This window comes from Numenius arquata, chromosome 5 (genome assembly GCF_964106895.1).
Source record: "Numenius arquata chromosome 5, bNumArq3.hap1.1, whole genome shotgun sequence".
NCBI classification, from domain to species: Eukaryota; Metazoa; Chordata; class Aves; order Charadriiformes; family Scolopacidae; genus Numenius; species Numenius arquata.
In genome coordinates, this window is record NC_133580.1 from 4,440,090 (window position 1) to 4,455,461 (window position 15,372).

The 15,372-nt window shown below is 48.4% G+C and overlaps 1 protein-coding gene across 1 annotated transcript in view; it reads right to left on the reverse strand.

Annotated features, from left to right (window-relative positions):
- Positions 1-1,646, reverse strand: part of AR (androgen receptor) — a 55,949-nt gene extending 54,303 nt beyond the window's left edge. The window contains exon 1 of the mRNA XM_074148156.1: positions 643-1,646. Coding sequence (XP_074004257.1) covers positions 643-1,646 — 1,004 coding nt within the window. The remainder of the gene's footprint in view (positions 1-642) is intronic.
- Positions 1,647-15,372: the final 13,726 nt, after the last annotated feature.

The following is a 15,372-nucleotide window of genomic DNA, read 5'->3' on the forward strand; positions in this document are numbered from 1 at the left end:
CCTTTTTTTTTGAGGTTAATCGGCCAGGAAAAATTACTTCTGAACAAATCCTTCTTCTCAAACACATAAGCCTTTCCTCCTTTGCCGTATTCCTAAATACTGTTCTCTCTACTTCAAAACACATCTTCTATCTGTACTTAAAACAGCTTTAAAGCACATGCAGTATTTCTCTACCTATGCATTCAGCAGTTTCAGCACGTTCTGCAAAGCCAGCTCACGGCAGAGCAAGGTGCAGGGAGAATTTTAACTTAATCTCGAGATCGGTCGGTGCTTGAAGCGCAGCGCCCCGATTCCCACACGCGGCCGAGAGAAGAGGGATAACAGACACGCAAGGAAATGAGATAAACCCATCAGGGGGGTGGCGGAGAACACCAGGAGTTTAGCGTAGTATTTCTGGCACAATCTTGCCTAACACAAGTGACAGGTTTTTTTGGTAAAAAGGGAAGGCTCCAGCAGCAGAAGGGTGAATCAAGCCGGCGGCAGCCGGGACAGGGGTGGGCTGGACCCGCGGCGTTTGCCGGGGCAGCTGCGGGAGTGGGGCGCGGGATGCCGACGGGATGCGGGACGCGGGGTACGGGATGCCGACGGGATGCGGGACGCGGGGTACGGGATGCCGACGGGATGCGGGACGCAAGTACTCACCGGACCTCGCTGTAGGCGCCGGCGTAGCCCTCGGCCCACGGCCCCAGCTCGCTCTTGATGCAGGCGGCGGGGGCGGCGAAGGGCGTCCGGCCCGCCGGGTACCAGGCGTCGGCGGGGAAGTCGGCGGTCTCGGCGGCCGCCCCTCGCCCGCAGCCGAAGGGCCCGGCGGGCGGCTCGGCGCAGGGCCCGTAGAGCTGCCCCTCCTCGGCGAAGAAGGTGGGCCAGGGGGGCGCGGGGCCCGCCGGGGCCAGCTCGGTTCCGTAGCGGCACGGTCCGCCCCAGCCGCCGCCCGCCACCGGCCCCGGCGGGGTCTCCAGCTTGATGCGGGCGGGCGGCGGCGCCAGGCTGAAGGCGGGGGGCGGCCGAGCTGCGGGCCCCGGCGAGCCGCGGTAGAGCCCCGGTCCGGCGGCCGCGTCGACGGCCAGGGCGGCCTCGGCGGCGGCGAAGGCGGCCGGGGCGGGCGGCGGCTCCGGCGGGTCCCCGCCGGGGGGTCGCGGGGCGCGGGGCGGTTCGGCGGGCAGGGCGAACATACAGTCCTCCCGGGGCAGCGGCTCTCCCGGCGCTTCCAGAGCCTCCAGAGCCAGGCCCATGGAGGCGGACACGGCCCTGCAGAGCTGCTTGGCGCTGTCGCCCAGCGGGTCCTCCTTGGGCGCCGGCTCGGCCTCGGGCGGCGGCAGCAGCGGCAGCGCTCCCGCTTCGCACAGCAGCTCCCTCAGCTCGCCGGCGCAGGGGAAAGGCGAGCCCATGGCGGGGCCACCGGCCGGCAGCGCTTTCCCGGCGCCGCGGGGCTCCTGGGGCGGCAGGCAGGCGGGCGAGCCCGGCGGCGGCGGGGGGCTGCTCGGCGGGCAGGGCGCGCACGCCGGCGGCTGCTGGCTGGTACCCGGTTCCTCCCGCGGCGCCTGGAAAGCCTCGCAGACGCTCTGGAAGAAGCTCTGGAAAGCCCCGCGGAAGGTCCTGCCGCCCGCCCGCGGGTAGACGCGGCCGACCCCCAGCTGCACCTCCATGCCCGCCGGGAGCGGGACAGCGAAAACGGCAGCGGCAGGCGAGGTAAGGGCGGAGAGCCCCGGCAGGAGCCCCCCGACCGGGCGGCCGCCGTCCCGGCTAGCAGCCGTGCTGCTCCGCGGCGTCCATCCCCGCCGGAACGGCGACGGGCGGGATGCTCGGTACGTGCAACAGGCGGGAAAAGTTGGAGCCGGGAGAGCGGGCAGGTGCGGCCGCGGCGGGCAGCTGCCTGCCGTCCGTGTGAGCGGCGGCGGCGGGGGGCAGAGCGGGAGGCAGGCTGCCGGGGAAGGAGGTGCGGCGGGGGAGACCGCCCCGCGCCGCCGGCGCGGTCCGGGGGCTCTGCAATGATTAATCCGGTGACCCGCCGCGGAGGGAAGCGGTGCTCGCCCTGCCCTCGCCTCGGCTGGGCTCCCCCTCCGGCGGCGGCGGCGGCGGCCGGGCTGGGCGGCGGGGGCGGCGAGCGGAGCCCGCGGGGCGGCCCCGGAGCAGCGCGGCCCGCGGAGCCGCAGCGCCGCCGCCGGCGTTCGCCGCAATTTCTGGCCTCGGCGTCTCACCGGCGCCGGCCCCCGCGGGCGGAGCGGGACAGGACGGGACTGCCCGGCCCGGCCCGCCGGGGCACAGCGCCCGTCACCGCGGCCTCCCGGTGAGCGCCCGGCGGGGCGGAGCGGAGCCGGGGCGCGGCTGCCTGGGCTCCCCGGTTGGCGGGGCCGGGGCGGCGGGGACAGCTAGCCCCGGCCCGGGATGGCTCCCCTCCCTCCGCGGCTCGTAAGGCGTTGAGTGCGCACAGCTGGGCGGAATTCAGCGGAAAATCCGCTCTTTTTCGTCGTGCGCTGGCGCGGTGGGTGGTCAAAGGCTTCCTCCAGCCGGGCTTGGGCAAGGGGGGGGGGGGGGGGGGGGGGGGGGTACTAACTCGGCTTCCGCGCAACTTCCACCCGAGGGAACCGGGCGCCCTCTCCTCGCCAAGTGGGAGAGTTTGCTCCCAACTTCCCTCTGCTCCACGTCTTGGCAATAATCCCCACTCGCCACCAGCGAGAAACAGCGGGTCCGTGCATCTTGTGCCTATGTATCTGCACCGCTCTGGTCACGAACGAGGTGGAAAAAGACCGAGCAGATAGCAGATATCATTAGTGTAGGACCTACCGTAAACAAGACTTGAGCTCCCCTTACTGGCCCTGTAATAACAGTTTTAAAGCAACTGCTAGTAGGTACCATTCTCAGGCAGCCTGGTAATGGAATCATACTCATTTGAGATGGGTTAAAATAAGCCCATTAATTTCAACCCCTTTGGAGAGAAAGGGGGAAAAAAGTAATAATTTGCTGCAAATGGAGAAGTGGAGCCAGTCGGGAAAAGGGAGAATCGTGTCCTGTCTTTTAAAAAGCATTTTTACAAGCCGTGGAAGATAAAAATAGAAAACTAAGTACAGCCAAGCAAAATTTGGCAGTGTCCACCATATGGCCTGAGTGGCCAGAGAACCCTATCTCCCATCGGCAAAGCAGCTGGAGGAGGCAAAGGGATGGTGCACAAGGTGAGGACGGCGTCACTGCCCGCCCCACGGACCTCACCGTTTGCTGGTGCCAGTGGGGCAGGAAGGCAATGGGCAGGGGCTGCTGCCCCCCAGGTGGTGAGGGGCCCGGGACTGTCCCCACCTCTTCCTGGCCATGGGTGAGGAATTTAGAGAGAAACCTTGTAGGCTTCCAGTAGGGATGAAACACCACGTTGGTTTTTTAATGACAAGTAATAGAGCCTTTAAAATAATACAGAAGCACAGCAAAAACCCTAAAAGGTAAAAATAGAGAGAGATAATGTAAAGTATGTGCAAAGTGCCTATTTAAACACTGGTAGGTCTCAGCGATCCCACCTGCATCACTGGAGATGGGCCAGACTGAAGCTTGGTGTGGGCTCCCTCCCTGTGTGTGGCCCAGAAGCCTCAGCCCGGTGACACAAGGACAGCCCAGCCCTGCAGGAACAAGGAGCTGCAGCCCCAGGTAGGAGGGTAGGGACCACGACGGGAGAGGATTGGAGAAGTGTTTGGGAAGGATGCAAAGAAAACCCATAGAGACGAGGAGGATGTTTGTGTGGCCAAGCGTTAACCACGTTACAAACTGTTCTTCACGTACCCACCTGGGGAAAAGCCTGCGTAGAAGTGTCTCCTGCAGAAGTAAGGTTGTGTGCGTCGCTTTTCAAAGAGTTGCTATAAAGCCTTAATTGGATTTTCTGAAAGATTAGTGCCATTAGCACCTCTTTTTGGTTTTTTTTTCTCTCTCTCTTGGACACAGGTGAGTGTATGAAGTCACTCTTCCTCCCAGCTAGGCGGTAATAATGATAGTCTACTGCAGAGCTGCTCTGTGCTTCAGAAACGATGGCAAAAACCTAGGGGTACAAACCCAGGATTCACCACTGAATCTTGTTATGATATCCCCTGTAAATGATGCAAATCCCGCCCCCTCCCCCCCCCCCCCCCCCCCATCCCAAAAAGTTAGCTGTTGCCACGAATTCCTGCAGGTACCTGCCAAGTGGATGCGGATTCCAGTGGTTTTGCTCTTTGAGCCTCCCAAGAGTTGTCAAGCTTCTGGAGCGAAATATACGGACTCTGGAAAACATCAAGGGAGGGGATTCTCATGATTAGCATCACGAAATGGATTGGAAAAACGCAAGGTTCGGAGCTGTAGTGTAATATCCCACAAGAAACAGATGGCTTTGTGTTTTAAACAAAAAGTGGATTATTCACACGTGCGATTCTGACAAGCCAGGGAAGAACTTTGTTTGACATCACTGTTCCCACCAAGGAAGATATGTCCCCAGTTCGAACTCCCTGAAATCACCAGGAGCCGTGAAGACTTTGGTACAAGTGAGACTTTTTATGGTCAAAGAGCTTTTTCTGTCCGGGATCGGATATATTTGGGCCTTCGCGTGTGCCTCCTGGCTCTCTGTCTCTCGGGTTGGTGCTTGTCCTGCTGCTCTCGGTGTCCTCCTGGCCTCTTGTGTCTCCGCAACATCTGTGGGTGCGTGGATTTCCCCACAAGCTGGAGTTTGCTGCCGGGCTTTGGGAGATGTTAATCGCAACAGACGCGTGTAAAGAAAGACTGCAAAATGGTTTATGTTCTTCTCGGTTTACAGAGCCAACACTTTAGTTTTGACCGATTGTCTATGTGGTTGAGACGTATTATTTTAAAAGCAATTTTGTGATTAGATCTTCACGTAGATTTCAAGAAATCATTTTTTTTTCTTTTTTTTCTTTTTTTTTTTTTTTTCTAAATGTATTTCCTGAAAAGGCATCTTGAGAGCGTTTTGTTTTCTTGGTATTCGCATGTTTCTTTTAAAAATTATTAAACGTTAATGGCTTTTCTGGATGTGTATGTGTCTGGCTGCAAATGCTATTTTTTAAAGACTTCATGTATTTTAATTTTTATACCTAATTGATGAAGAAAAATCTGTACTGATTTTTCAGAGAGTGTTTTATTCGCAGTTACTATCTTACAAATATTAAAATGTAGCTTTCTTTAAGTGTTTCGGAGTTCTTTTACTGGTTTCATTAAAGCTGAGTTAAATCCTTACCCTAAAAATCACTCTCTACAGTTTAGAAGTCAACCACAGTCTCAGCTTACATCTTGAATTCCGAGCGCTATATATTTAAGAGAGTAAAATAGGCATTGTCTATGGAAAGACCAGGCAAAACCTGGGCAAACGTGTATTTTTCCTGTATGCAAGCTAAGCTGTAGTTTTGATTATGAAATTGGTGAAAAAATGAGCAGCGGTATGAGCCTACGCATGGCTCAGAAAAGTGCCTTTCTCGTAAATGCGTCTGTGCTTTTTCTTCAGAACGGAGTTGAAGAACGTGTTACGGATTGTTTGCCTGGACCTTCTGCCCGGCTGTCGGAGGCTGAGGTAAGGTATTCCTGCATTTGATTGCATTTTATTGCTAAAACGTTAAGGCAGGCTGGAAGTATTCTCTTTCACTTTCCTGCCCTACAGACACCGAAGCATTCTTTTCTAACCTTCCAGTGGTACTTGGTTTTATTCATTAAATGTAAGTGTAATTATAATTATTGTAATACATTATTTTCTGTTATGTAAAAATAACATTAAAATCAGCAATCGGGGTGGGCATCCAATCTAAAATCCGCAGTTTCAATCAGATAAATATGTTTGGAGAAGCGTAGAGACGTTATCGACTGTTTTGACAGACGGAAGCCCAGTGTCACCTCCTCGGTGGCACCGTCCCCGCGGCTCCCCGGGGGCTGCCAGCACAGGGCCCTGTCCCTCTCTGCATCTCCCCGCAGTTGCTGGTTTTTCCTGACTAAGGAAAATGCATCGTTTAGAAGGAAAATTAGCCGCGAGTGAAAATAGATTATTTTTTTCACAAACCAATTTCATTCGACCCGAGGTACATGTGGCTTTTATTATAAAATAATGACTCAAAATAAAATCCAGCGCTTAGCTGAATATTTTGCAGCGTATGTTCCTTCAGGTTATCAGGGCTTCATGCTGAGTGAAGACGGGGAAAGGAAAGGGGGGGGGGGCGATACGGTACCGGCAGGTTATTGCTAACCCAGGTTATCCCAGCGGCTGGGGGAGGCGGCAGCATCTTCGGTGGGTGAACGGGCGGCGATGAGGTGGGCGCCTGCGGGGGCCAGGGTTTCTGCAAAGCTCTTCTCTCCGTTCCGGCGATGCAAAGGAGCTGCCGCCTCAGGTTTTCTTTTCAGTTTGGTTTTTGTTGGCTGGGTTTGGTATTCTACGCGCGAGCAGCAGATCGACGTGGTAATACCTGGCATTCAGAGAGATGTCAATTTGTGTAGTGGGGCGGGGAGTGAAAAGATACAAATAAAGGAGATGTTTATAAAATAAAATACGAAAAGTACATAAAATAATTGTAAGAGAAACATCACCACCTCCTTTATTTTACGAGTGGTTTACTGATGTAAACTAAATGCATATTGATTTTTTTTTTTGTAGAAATGAGACCCTAGATTCATGTCTAAACTTAATATAGTTCATAAAAACATGTTAAATTAAACATCAAAACATTATATTATTTTATGTATTTGCTCCCAGGATCATAAAGAATTTTTTTTTGTCATTTGCCTGGTGGAAGTCACTACACGAGCACCTAAAATTAAAGTTTATTGAAAAGTTAAACCATCATTTCCAAGTGTCTTATTAAGGGTCAGGGGGAATTTTTCATTTTAGCTCATTCAACTAGTCCAGTTCAGTAACTTATGTGCTTAAAACTGGGAAAGGCAGGAAAGCCCTCCTGTTTCTATCCTGTGGTCAAAATGGGATGTGAATGGATGAGATCTACTGCTTCTGAAATCAGGAAGGAAACAGAGACCATGTGCAGTTAATGCAATGTATTACATGTGGACGGCACTGTATTTATTTCATAAAATACTTTTTGACATTTAAATAATAAAGTTTTTTCATACTCAGAATTTAATAGCATTTGCTTTAACTGTAAAAACAATCTTAACATTCTGCGTGTATGTTTTAACTGATTTTAAATGCAGCTTGATACAGCACACAAATAAAAGGAGTAACCATACTATAAGAAATATTTCATTCACTGTTTGTTAATGTAATAAATGTTAAAAATCTGGAAAAAATAATGCTGAACAAGATACAGTTCTATTCTATTGGTATGTTTTTCTTACCTACACAGAGAATTAAAACTCTTGATATTGATTAACCTCCTACTAGCCTGACCTGTCTGGAGAATACAAGTTATTTTGATAACCAGCGAGTTGTACATGTACTGAATACAAAATAAAAAGCAACTGAGTGAGGTAATTCTGTGCTTTGCTGTAAAAGAAGACGTAGTTTTACCTGTTTGTTTGGGTATTTGGGATGGGAAGAGCATTAGTGCAGTGCACTATGCCCATGTGTATGATTTGCAACACTGAATAGACATTTTAATAAAGGAATCCATTTATAAAAGAAAAAAAAAACACCTTAGAGATATTTTTGTCTGTTCTCTTAATTAAAAAAATCAGTTTACACATATTTTATTATTTCAACCATACATATCTTGCAAGCAGTTTCTTCATTAAAAATATTTAAAGAGAACACATTCTTCTTGCCTTGAGGTTGGGCACAGCTTAAAGACAGCCAAGAAAATGGAAGCAAAGTGTTACTTCATTTACTTCATGTTAGAAATCTTTACGGTTCCCGTACAGCTGGATTTGTTAAACTTGCTCTGTAGAGACCAAGCCTATAATGGGAATCTCTTTGACTACAAGGCAGTAATACCCCTTACAGTGCCAAAATTAAAAAGGATTTCACATAACCTATTACTTACGACTGATGTCAGATTAACAGGCAGTTTGCCCAAATAGAATGCAAGAAAATTTGACATAAGAACTTTTGGGACTTTTAAGACCAGCTCTGTGTTAGCTATATTGTATTCCTATAGCTTCTGGGTTTGTACTTACACAAGCTTGTTTACCAATAAAAATGTCTAATATTTGTTTTCTCATGACCCTCATACAACACCAAATCATTTATGTTTTGTCATAAACAATGTTAAAATATGTATTTATCACTCAGATATGGCAAAAAGCAATATGAGGGATTTTAGTTAACATCTGACCTAGTATGTTTCCATTTTTCCTTCCCAAGCCCCTGTAGCTTTTTAGTAATGTTTTTAGCTCATCTTTGTATCTTTCCTAAGGATGCTGCTACCTCTTGTCAGCCCGTCTGTTGGCTTTCTGTCCTTACACTGGTGCCTGTTTGGTTTCCGGCAGCGGATGGCTCTTTTTGTTGAGAACCAGTTGGCGAAAGGAGTGAGAGCAGATCCTGCAAGAACAGAATGTAAAGCTATAAAATATAAATTTGTGCGTGTTCCATGGCTTCCTGATTGGTCCTTCCCAGTCGGAGGGAGAAGGCACCGCCTGGGCTCCAACCCTGCCAGAGGGACGGGCAGGACTTGCAGCGACACATCCCTTCGTTCCTCCGAGAAAGGGCGGCGTTTGCTTCCAGAAGCGCCTTGGAGGGAACCCACGTCCTTCACCGCTGGAACTGCTTGTGCATAAAGACACAGACAAAAGGGATTAAATACCTATTTTAATCCTGAGCTTTTAAGTATGCTTTATCCAAACCACCCGTGCGTTCCCCAGTGTCTCTGTGGTTCGTAGCAACATGTGATGTACAGGTTTGGCCTCGGGCACTACAGAGCCCCTGGGCAGAGGCAGGGGAGCAACCAAATTATTCTGAAACTCAGATTTGCTGGTCTCTCCCCTTCTGCTGAGAACCCACCCGCGCACTACCCACATCCTCCACTCTCCTGCCACACCATCCCCTCTCCAAGGAAGGGCATTCTTCCCTCCTCCTCCTCCTCCCAGCACTCTGCCTCCCATGAAAAAGAAGTAAGAGAACAACTTCTCTTTCCATTTTCATGCGTTTATTTTATTTAGTGCTATCCACCTCAAGAAGACAGTTAAAACTGAGAAAAATTAATTATGTTAAATCCAAAAGCATGACAATATTTATCCTAATACTGTGCATCACTACCCTTTAGAGCCCCAGGCGTGTTTGCATCTTAATGATTGACCTCACTTGCCCATGGAACGTGCTTTAAGAAGAAAATGCAGGATGTTAGCCAGAAAAACGTGTTATTGAGAGTAAGACAAAACCCAACACAGTGTTGTAACACCACTCCAGCCGTTACTTATGTCCTGCTGACAAACTTGATCTCCTTCTATGACAAGGTGACCTGCTTAGTGGACAAGGGAAAGGCTGTGGATGTTGTTTACCCAGCCTTTAGTAAAGCCTTTGACACCATTTCCCACAGCATTCTCCTGGGTGTTCAGCCTGGAGAAAAGGAGGCTGAGGAGAGACCTTCTCGGTCTCTACAACTGCCTGAAAGGAGGGCGTAGCGAGGTGGGGTTGGTCCCTTCTCCCAGGCAACAAGTAACAGGACAAGAGGAATGTCCTCAAGTTGCGGCAGGGGAAGTTTAGATTGGATATTAGGAAAAAGGTCTGCACTGAAAGGGTTGTCAAACATTGGAACAGGCTGCCCAGGGAAGTGGTTGAGTCACCATCCCCGGAGGTACCTATGGATGTGTAGATGTGGTGCTGAGGGACATGGTTTAGTGGTGGACTTGGCACTGCTAGTTTAACGGTTGGACTTGATCTTAATGGTCTTTTCCAACCTAAATGATTCTAAGATTCTATAAACGTTTCCTACATTCTCTCTGTAGCTTGTTTCTGCATTGCTGATGCCAGAGGGGCTTTTGGCATTCTTTTCAATAATACCTACTCACAAAGTTAAAAGCTTGACTCTTCCAGCCCTTATTAGCATTTACCATTTTGAATCCTTACCAAAAAAAATCAGTTCCCAAAATGCTGTTTTTCATTACGCTACCTAAAATGCATTGGCTGTTCTCTCACCCACAGCATCCATGAGGAGAAGCCTCAACAGGACCACACGGTCACCATCTGGGGGAGCGGGCAAGAGCAAGGTGGGGGAAAATTGCCAGTAGTGAGATGGGCAGACAGGTGGATTCTCACCCTATGGAGACAAACATCAGCCAGACACAATTACCTGCTACTTCTGTTTGGTATGACAGTGAAAATGTCTTTCACTGTGACTTAATTTCATTCATCTGGAATGTACACCTTCTTTTGAAAGTCAGAGGAGGTAATTCTTCAAGGCGGCTTTTCCTGTCAAGCAGCTGAATTAGATCAGGAGTTTTGTAACAGATGAAAATACTCTCTGGAGACATCATACAATTGCTCATCCCTAGAAAGATCAAGGAGGCATTGACTTTTCAGAATGGAAGAGAACAGCACAGGCGTTTCCTGCAGTAACTTGATACACACTCGTCGGGTGTTGCGGTGGAAATGATTGCACCAGATGATTATTGGTACATGGGTAAGGTGCAGCTTGCAGCTGAGATGCAAGCTTGGCAAATTTAAAATAGATTCTCATCCTTACGCAGTACCTGGCTGGGAATTGCCTTGAAGTTAAAATTAAACACCGTGGCAAGGAAATACCAGTAACAGCAGCCTATAAAAGATGGTATTTACTGAGAGCTGGGACTGGCCTCCACTGATTGAAGGGGGGCTCCCAGTATTTAAATATGTAATCATATACAGAGCTAACTATGTGCTGCAATTGCTAGAGTAATAAAGTCCTTTGGGATACCTTTTCTAATTAACTCGGAATCTTTATCTTATTAACCTTTCCCTTTTGTATGCCTTAAACATGCTAGAACATGACTTGGCGGCAGGGTCTTAGTACCTGGGTAGATGAGAGTCTGAGTATCTCACACTGTAGGAACTTGCTCCAAGGAGATGACTGCAGGGCTATTCAGTGCAACCTCATATACTAGAATCTGGCTCAAAATGTTCCGTGCTCCATAGATACAGCAGGACAACAGCTATAAATACTCTTCAGGCCTTGCTAAAGGACAGCAAACAGTAAATTGAGGATGGTTAGTTATTCTTGAATGCAACTGTCACAGGAAATTAAAGAGTTTCTTCTGCCACTCTGACCACAGACAGAAAATGTTATTGTATGCAATTTTCAGTTTCTTTCTACTAGGAAGTCACACATCTTCAGCAGGCTGGTTGTGCCTGCCTACAGCATACAAAAATGCTTTCAAAACTTCTCCTTTTAAACTAACTGCAAGAAATCTGTTCAAACCTTGTCTGTAAGTTTCTATTTCAGCTTAAGCACTGAAATCATCATTCTTTTTTGAGTATTTTAGACTTTGTCATCAAGATTTCAGGAAACAAGAGTTGCAGTAGCCATCTCATTTCAAATCAAATATTTAAGCCCTGGGGCGGCAAATAGTAGTCATGCTGTTAACTTTAGGGAGAAAAAAAAAAAAAAAGCTAATTTCAAGTCTGTGAGGTCTCTATGCTTAAAATTCAGCATGTGTCCACCGTGCGTTATTGGATCAGGGCCTTGCACAATGGGGGAAAACTTATTACCTTCTGTGAAAAGATTTTTCTATGTTTCAGTGATTTGCAGCGGGGCTTGCCATAGCAGAAAACAATACAAAGTAGGTGTGACAGGCATTTGCTGTTTGGGGCATAAGTAACACAAACAGCATCCAGCGCTGACTTGTTTGTTTGGCCTCGAGTCCTTCTGTATGGCAGCTCTGTCCGTCTGTCGTCTTACTCCTGTATTCACTTGCTGCACTCAGGCTATTCATCCCCTCAACCAACCCCTACCCACTGAAGCCGGTTGTGCTGCTGAAACGTGGAGAGCTCTTTGGTTGAGGAGAATTATTGGGCACTGGGTCAAGACTGCGACTGTTTAAAACCATAACTGAATTTTCACTGAATTTCACTGAATTTTTTTTAGAGTTGGAAGGGACCGTATAGATCATCTAGTCCAACTCTGCCGAAGCAGGATTGCCCAGAGCATGTCAGAGCATGTTACTCAGGACTGCATCCAGGCGGGTCTTGAAAATCTCCAAAGAAGGGGACTCCACAACCTCCCTGGGCAGCCTGTTCCAGGGCTCTGGCACCCTCACCGGAAAGAAGTTTCTTCTCATATTTGAGTGGAACCTCCTATGTTCCAGCTTGTGCCCGTTGCCCCTCGTCCTCTCACTGGCAACCACTGAAAAGAGTCTGGCTCCCTCCTCCTTCAACCCATCCTTCAGATACTCATAAGCATTGATAAGGTCTCCCCTCAGCCTTCTCTTCTCCAGGCTAAAGAGTCCCAGCTCTCTCAGCCTTTCTTCACAAGGGAGATGCTCCAATCCTTGAATCATCCTCGTTGCCCTTCGCTGGACTCTTTCCAGTAGTTCCCTATCCCTCTTGAATTGGGGAGCCCAGAACTGGATGCAATATTCCAGTTGTGGCCTCACCAGTGCAGAGTAGAGGGGGAGAATGACTTCCCTCGACCTACTGGCCACACTCTTCCCTATGCAGCCCAGGATTCCATTGGCCTTCCTGGCCACAAGAGCACACTGCTTGCTCATTGTCATTTTGCTGTCTACCAGGACCCCCAGATCTTTCTCTTCAGAACTTGACTCCAGCAGGTCCACACCTAACCTGTATTGGTGCCTGACATTCTTCTTCCCCAGGTGCAGGACCCTACACTTTTCCCTGTTGAACCTCATGAGGTTCTTCCTTGCCCAGCTCTCCAGCCTGTCCAGGTCTCGCTGTTAACTCTGCAGTTCTACAGGGGCAACTTGGACACCCCAGTTTAGGGGGGGCGGGTCTGAAGAAGAGATTGCAAATAGTTCATCTTCCTCTGCACCTGCTCCCCCCTCCATCTCAGCAGTTAAAAATACACGATTTAACTCTCCACAACTTTTGCTCTGTGTAACTGGCAACACTCCAGCCTGAGCAGTGGGCTGGCTGCAGGTTTGAAGGGTGGACAAGAGTGTCCAGCCAAAAGCAATGGAGAAAATGGGAAAATAGGTACCTTACCATGGTGCAGGCTTCACCTGCGCTCGCCCACATACTCTCCAGGGGTCAGTTGAAAGCAAGCAAGTTCATTCCCATGGCCACAGTCAGTGTTTTGCCTCTCACTGAAATTGCCAGCTAGAGCTATTGGAAAAATGTTTGAAAAAGAAGAAAAAAAGAAGTAATTCTAATGAACACGGTAGTTTCATTAACATTTACAACTTAATAATACTCTAAAACACTGAATTGCCAGGAAGAACTTCAAATTAGTGTCAGCCCATCAGTGGTATTTGCTGAGATATCATCCCTGGGAGGAACTGGATGGCAATTCCCACCTTCTTTCACAGAACCACCTTTGCTGGCCCCTCCACGTCGCCTGGATTTGTTGGCTATCTCTCTTTTGCTGTCACTCTTTCTGGGGGACTCTTCCCTTTCTCCTGCAGGCAACGGAGAATTGGGATGGCTCTGCCACAGAGGCAGCTGACTGGAGCAGCCTGTGGGGCCAGAATGTGCATTTCCCACCTGGCCCAGGGCAGGGTTCCTGAACACACGAGGGGAGTGAGGAAGGAAGGAGATAGATCGTTTGCTCAGCAGGATGCAGGGGGACTTACCTTGGGGAAACATACACTACAGTTATAAAAGCAAAGGATTTGTATTCCTAAGATGTGAAAGAAAAAATCAGTGGAAATACAGAGGAGTTAATCTTCGTTCAAGGAATGTTCAGATATACAGCCTCTAGAAATTTAATCTCGTTGATCAAGTAGGTAGAAAACTGTCAGACATCTTCTCCTCTTCTCATTCCTGTGGTTTCCCCATTTGGGAGCACCAAAATGCTTTACAACCTTCTTCAAATTGAACCTCAGTGCAGATTTGGGAAGAGGGAGGCAGTGGTATAACTAATTGTCCCAGTTTCCCACCCTGGGAAATGTGGTTGCTGTGCGGCAGCATGACCTGGTGGCCATCAGCTGGTGACTCAGTGGCAGGGCTGGGAACAGAAAAAGAAAAAAGAACGCTTTTTTCTCTTTCTTGTGCTCTGACTTCAAGGTTTTTCCACGTGTGGCTTTATTGCAAATCAGTCATGGTTAGAAAAGCTATCATCTATCTGGGTATTTCATATTTCTTCTTCCTCAGTCAGTCGCAGAGACAGCTTGCTCAATAAACAGAGCAGGATTCTTCCAACTGATAGGACTGCCAGGTCAAATAAGGATAAAAAAAATTCCAGCTCTCTTTTCTCCCATATTCCCCAACCCTCACCGAGAGTGAAGGAAAGCAGAGTTCAAAAGCCTGCCTTTCTCTCACTGCGTTGGCCTCTCTGCTTTCCAGAAGGCAGAGGAGAAACCTGGGCTGCCTGGCAGAGGAGGTAAACAAAATATCCTGAGAGAACAGTATGAAAAAGAACTTGTTCCCTGGCCGTCCTTCTGCTTTAGGCATCACGCAATAGTTTGGAGATGACCTATTCTCAACTTGAATTTGATACGGTTTTGAATTTTATTTTCCCATTCTCTCAACAGCATGTATTGAGGTAATTTGTATCTGTTTGTAAACACTTTTTTAAGGGTGAATTTTAAAGTCCCCTACAGATATTTATAAGGGACTTTCCCTGTAGGCTTAGGTTTGATCTGTTGATGTCACTGAGAGTTTTGTCGTTCAGTTCAGAGAAAGTCAATTTAAATGCACAAGGAGGAAAAAAAAATAAAAGCTGATGGACTAGATTCTGCATTACTGAACAGGCACTTTGTCTGACTTCATCAGGAGCAGCATGAGATCTGATTAGGGCATGGGATGATGCTGAAGAGACCTGATCCAGCAAAACACTTCAACACGTTTTCGTCTGTAAGTATATAAATAGTTATACCGAAATCTAGGAAATACTCATGTACTTAACGTTAAGTATTGAGTTAAGTGCTTTGCTGGATCAGTACCAAAATAATTATTTATGAAGTGGTGTCAAATACATCAGACGCCAAGAAAATACTTTTTCTGATAAAATCCTTTGGCTTAGAATATCCTATGCGACTGCTCAGAATTTAAGCAAATAACATTTTTCAGATAGACAGGGGACATTCCATTAAAAATATCGCTCTAGACTCAGGATTAACAGCTGTTCCTTTGTTTTGTTTCCCGAAAAAAATTCGACACCAGATGATCTTTAAGAGCACGAACCTACAGCCATTGAGAGCTGAAATGTTACCATAGTCTTGTGGAGCTTGCCAGGAGCAGAATCAATCATTTTTTGCCATTAATCTAGTAAAATAAGGCCAATAGCACACAGTTCAACCGCTTGGCTTCCACCCATTTGAGGCAAGTTGCAGACATTATCCATTAGCCAGTTGCTTACAGTATTACCTTGATTGTACTACTGCTTTTGT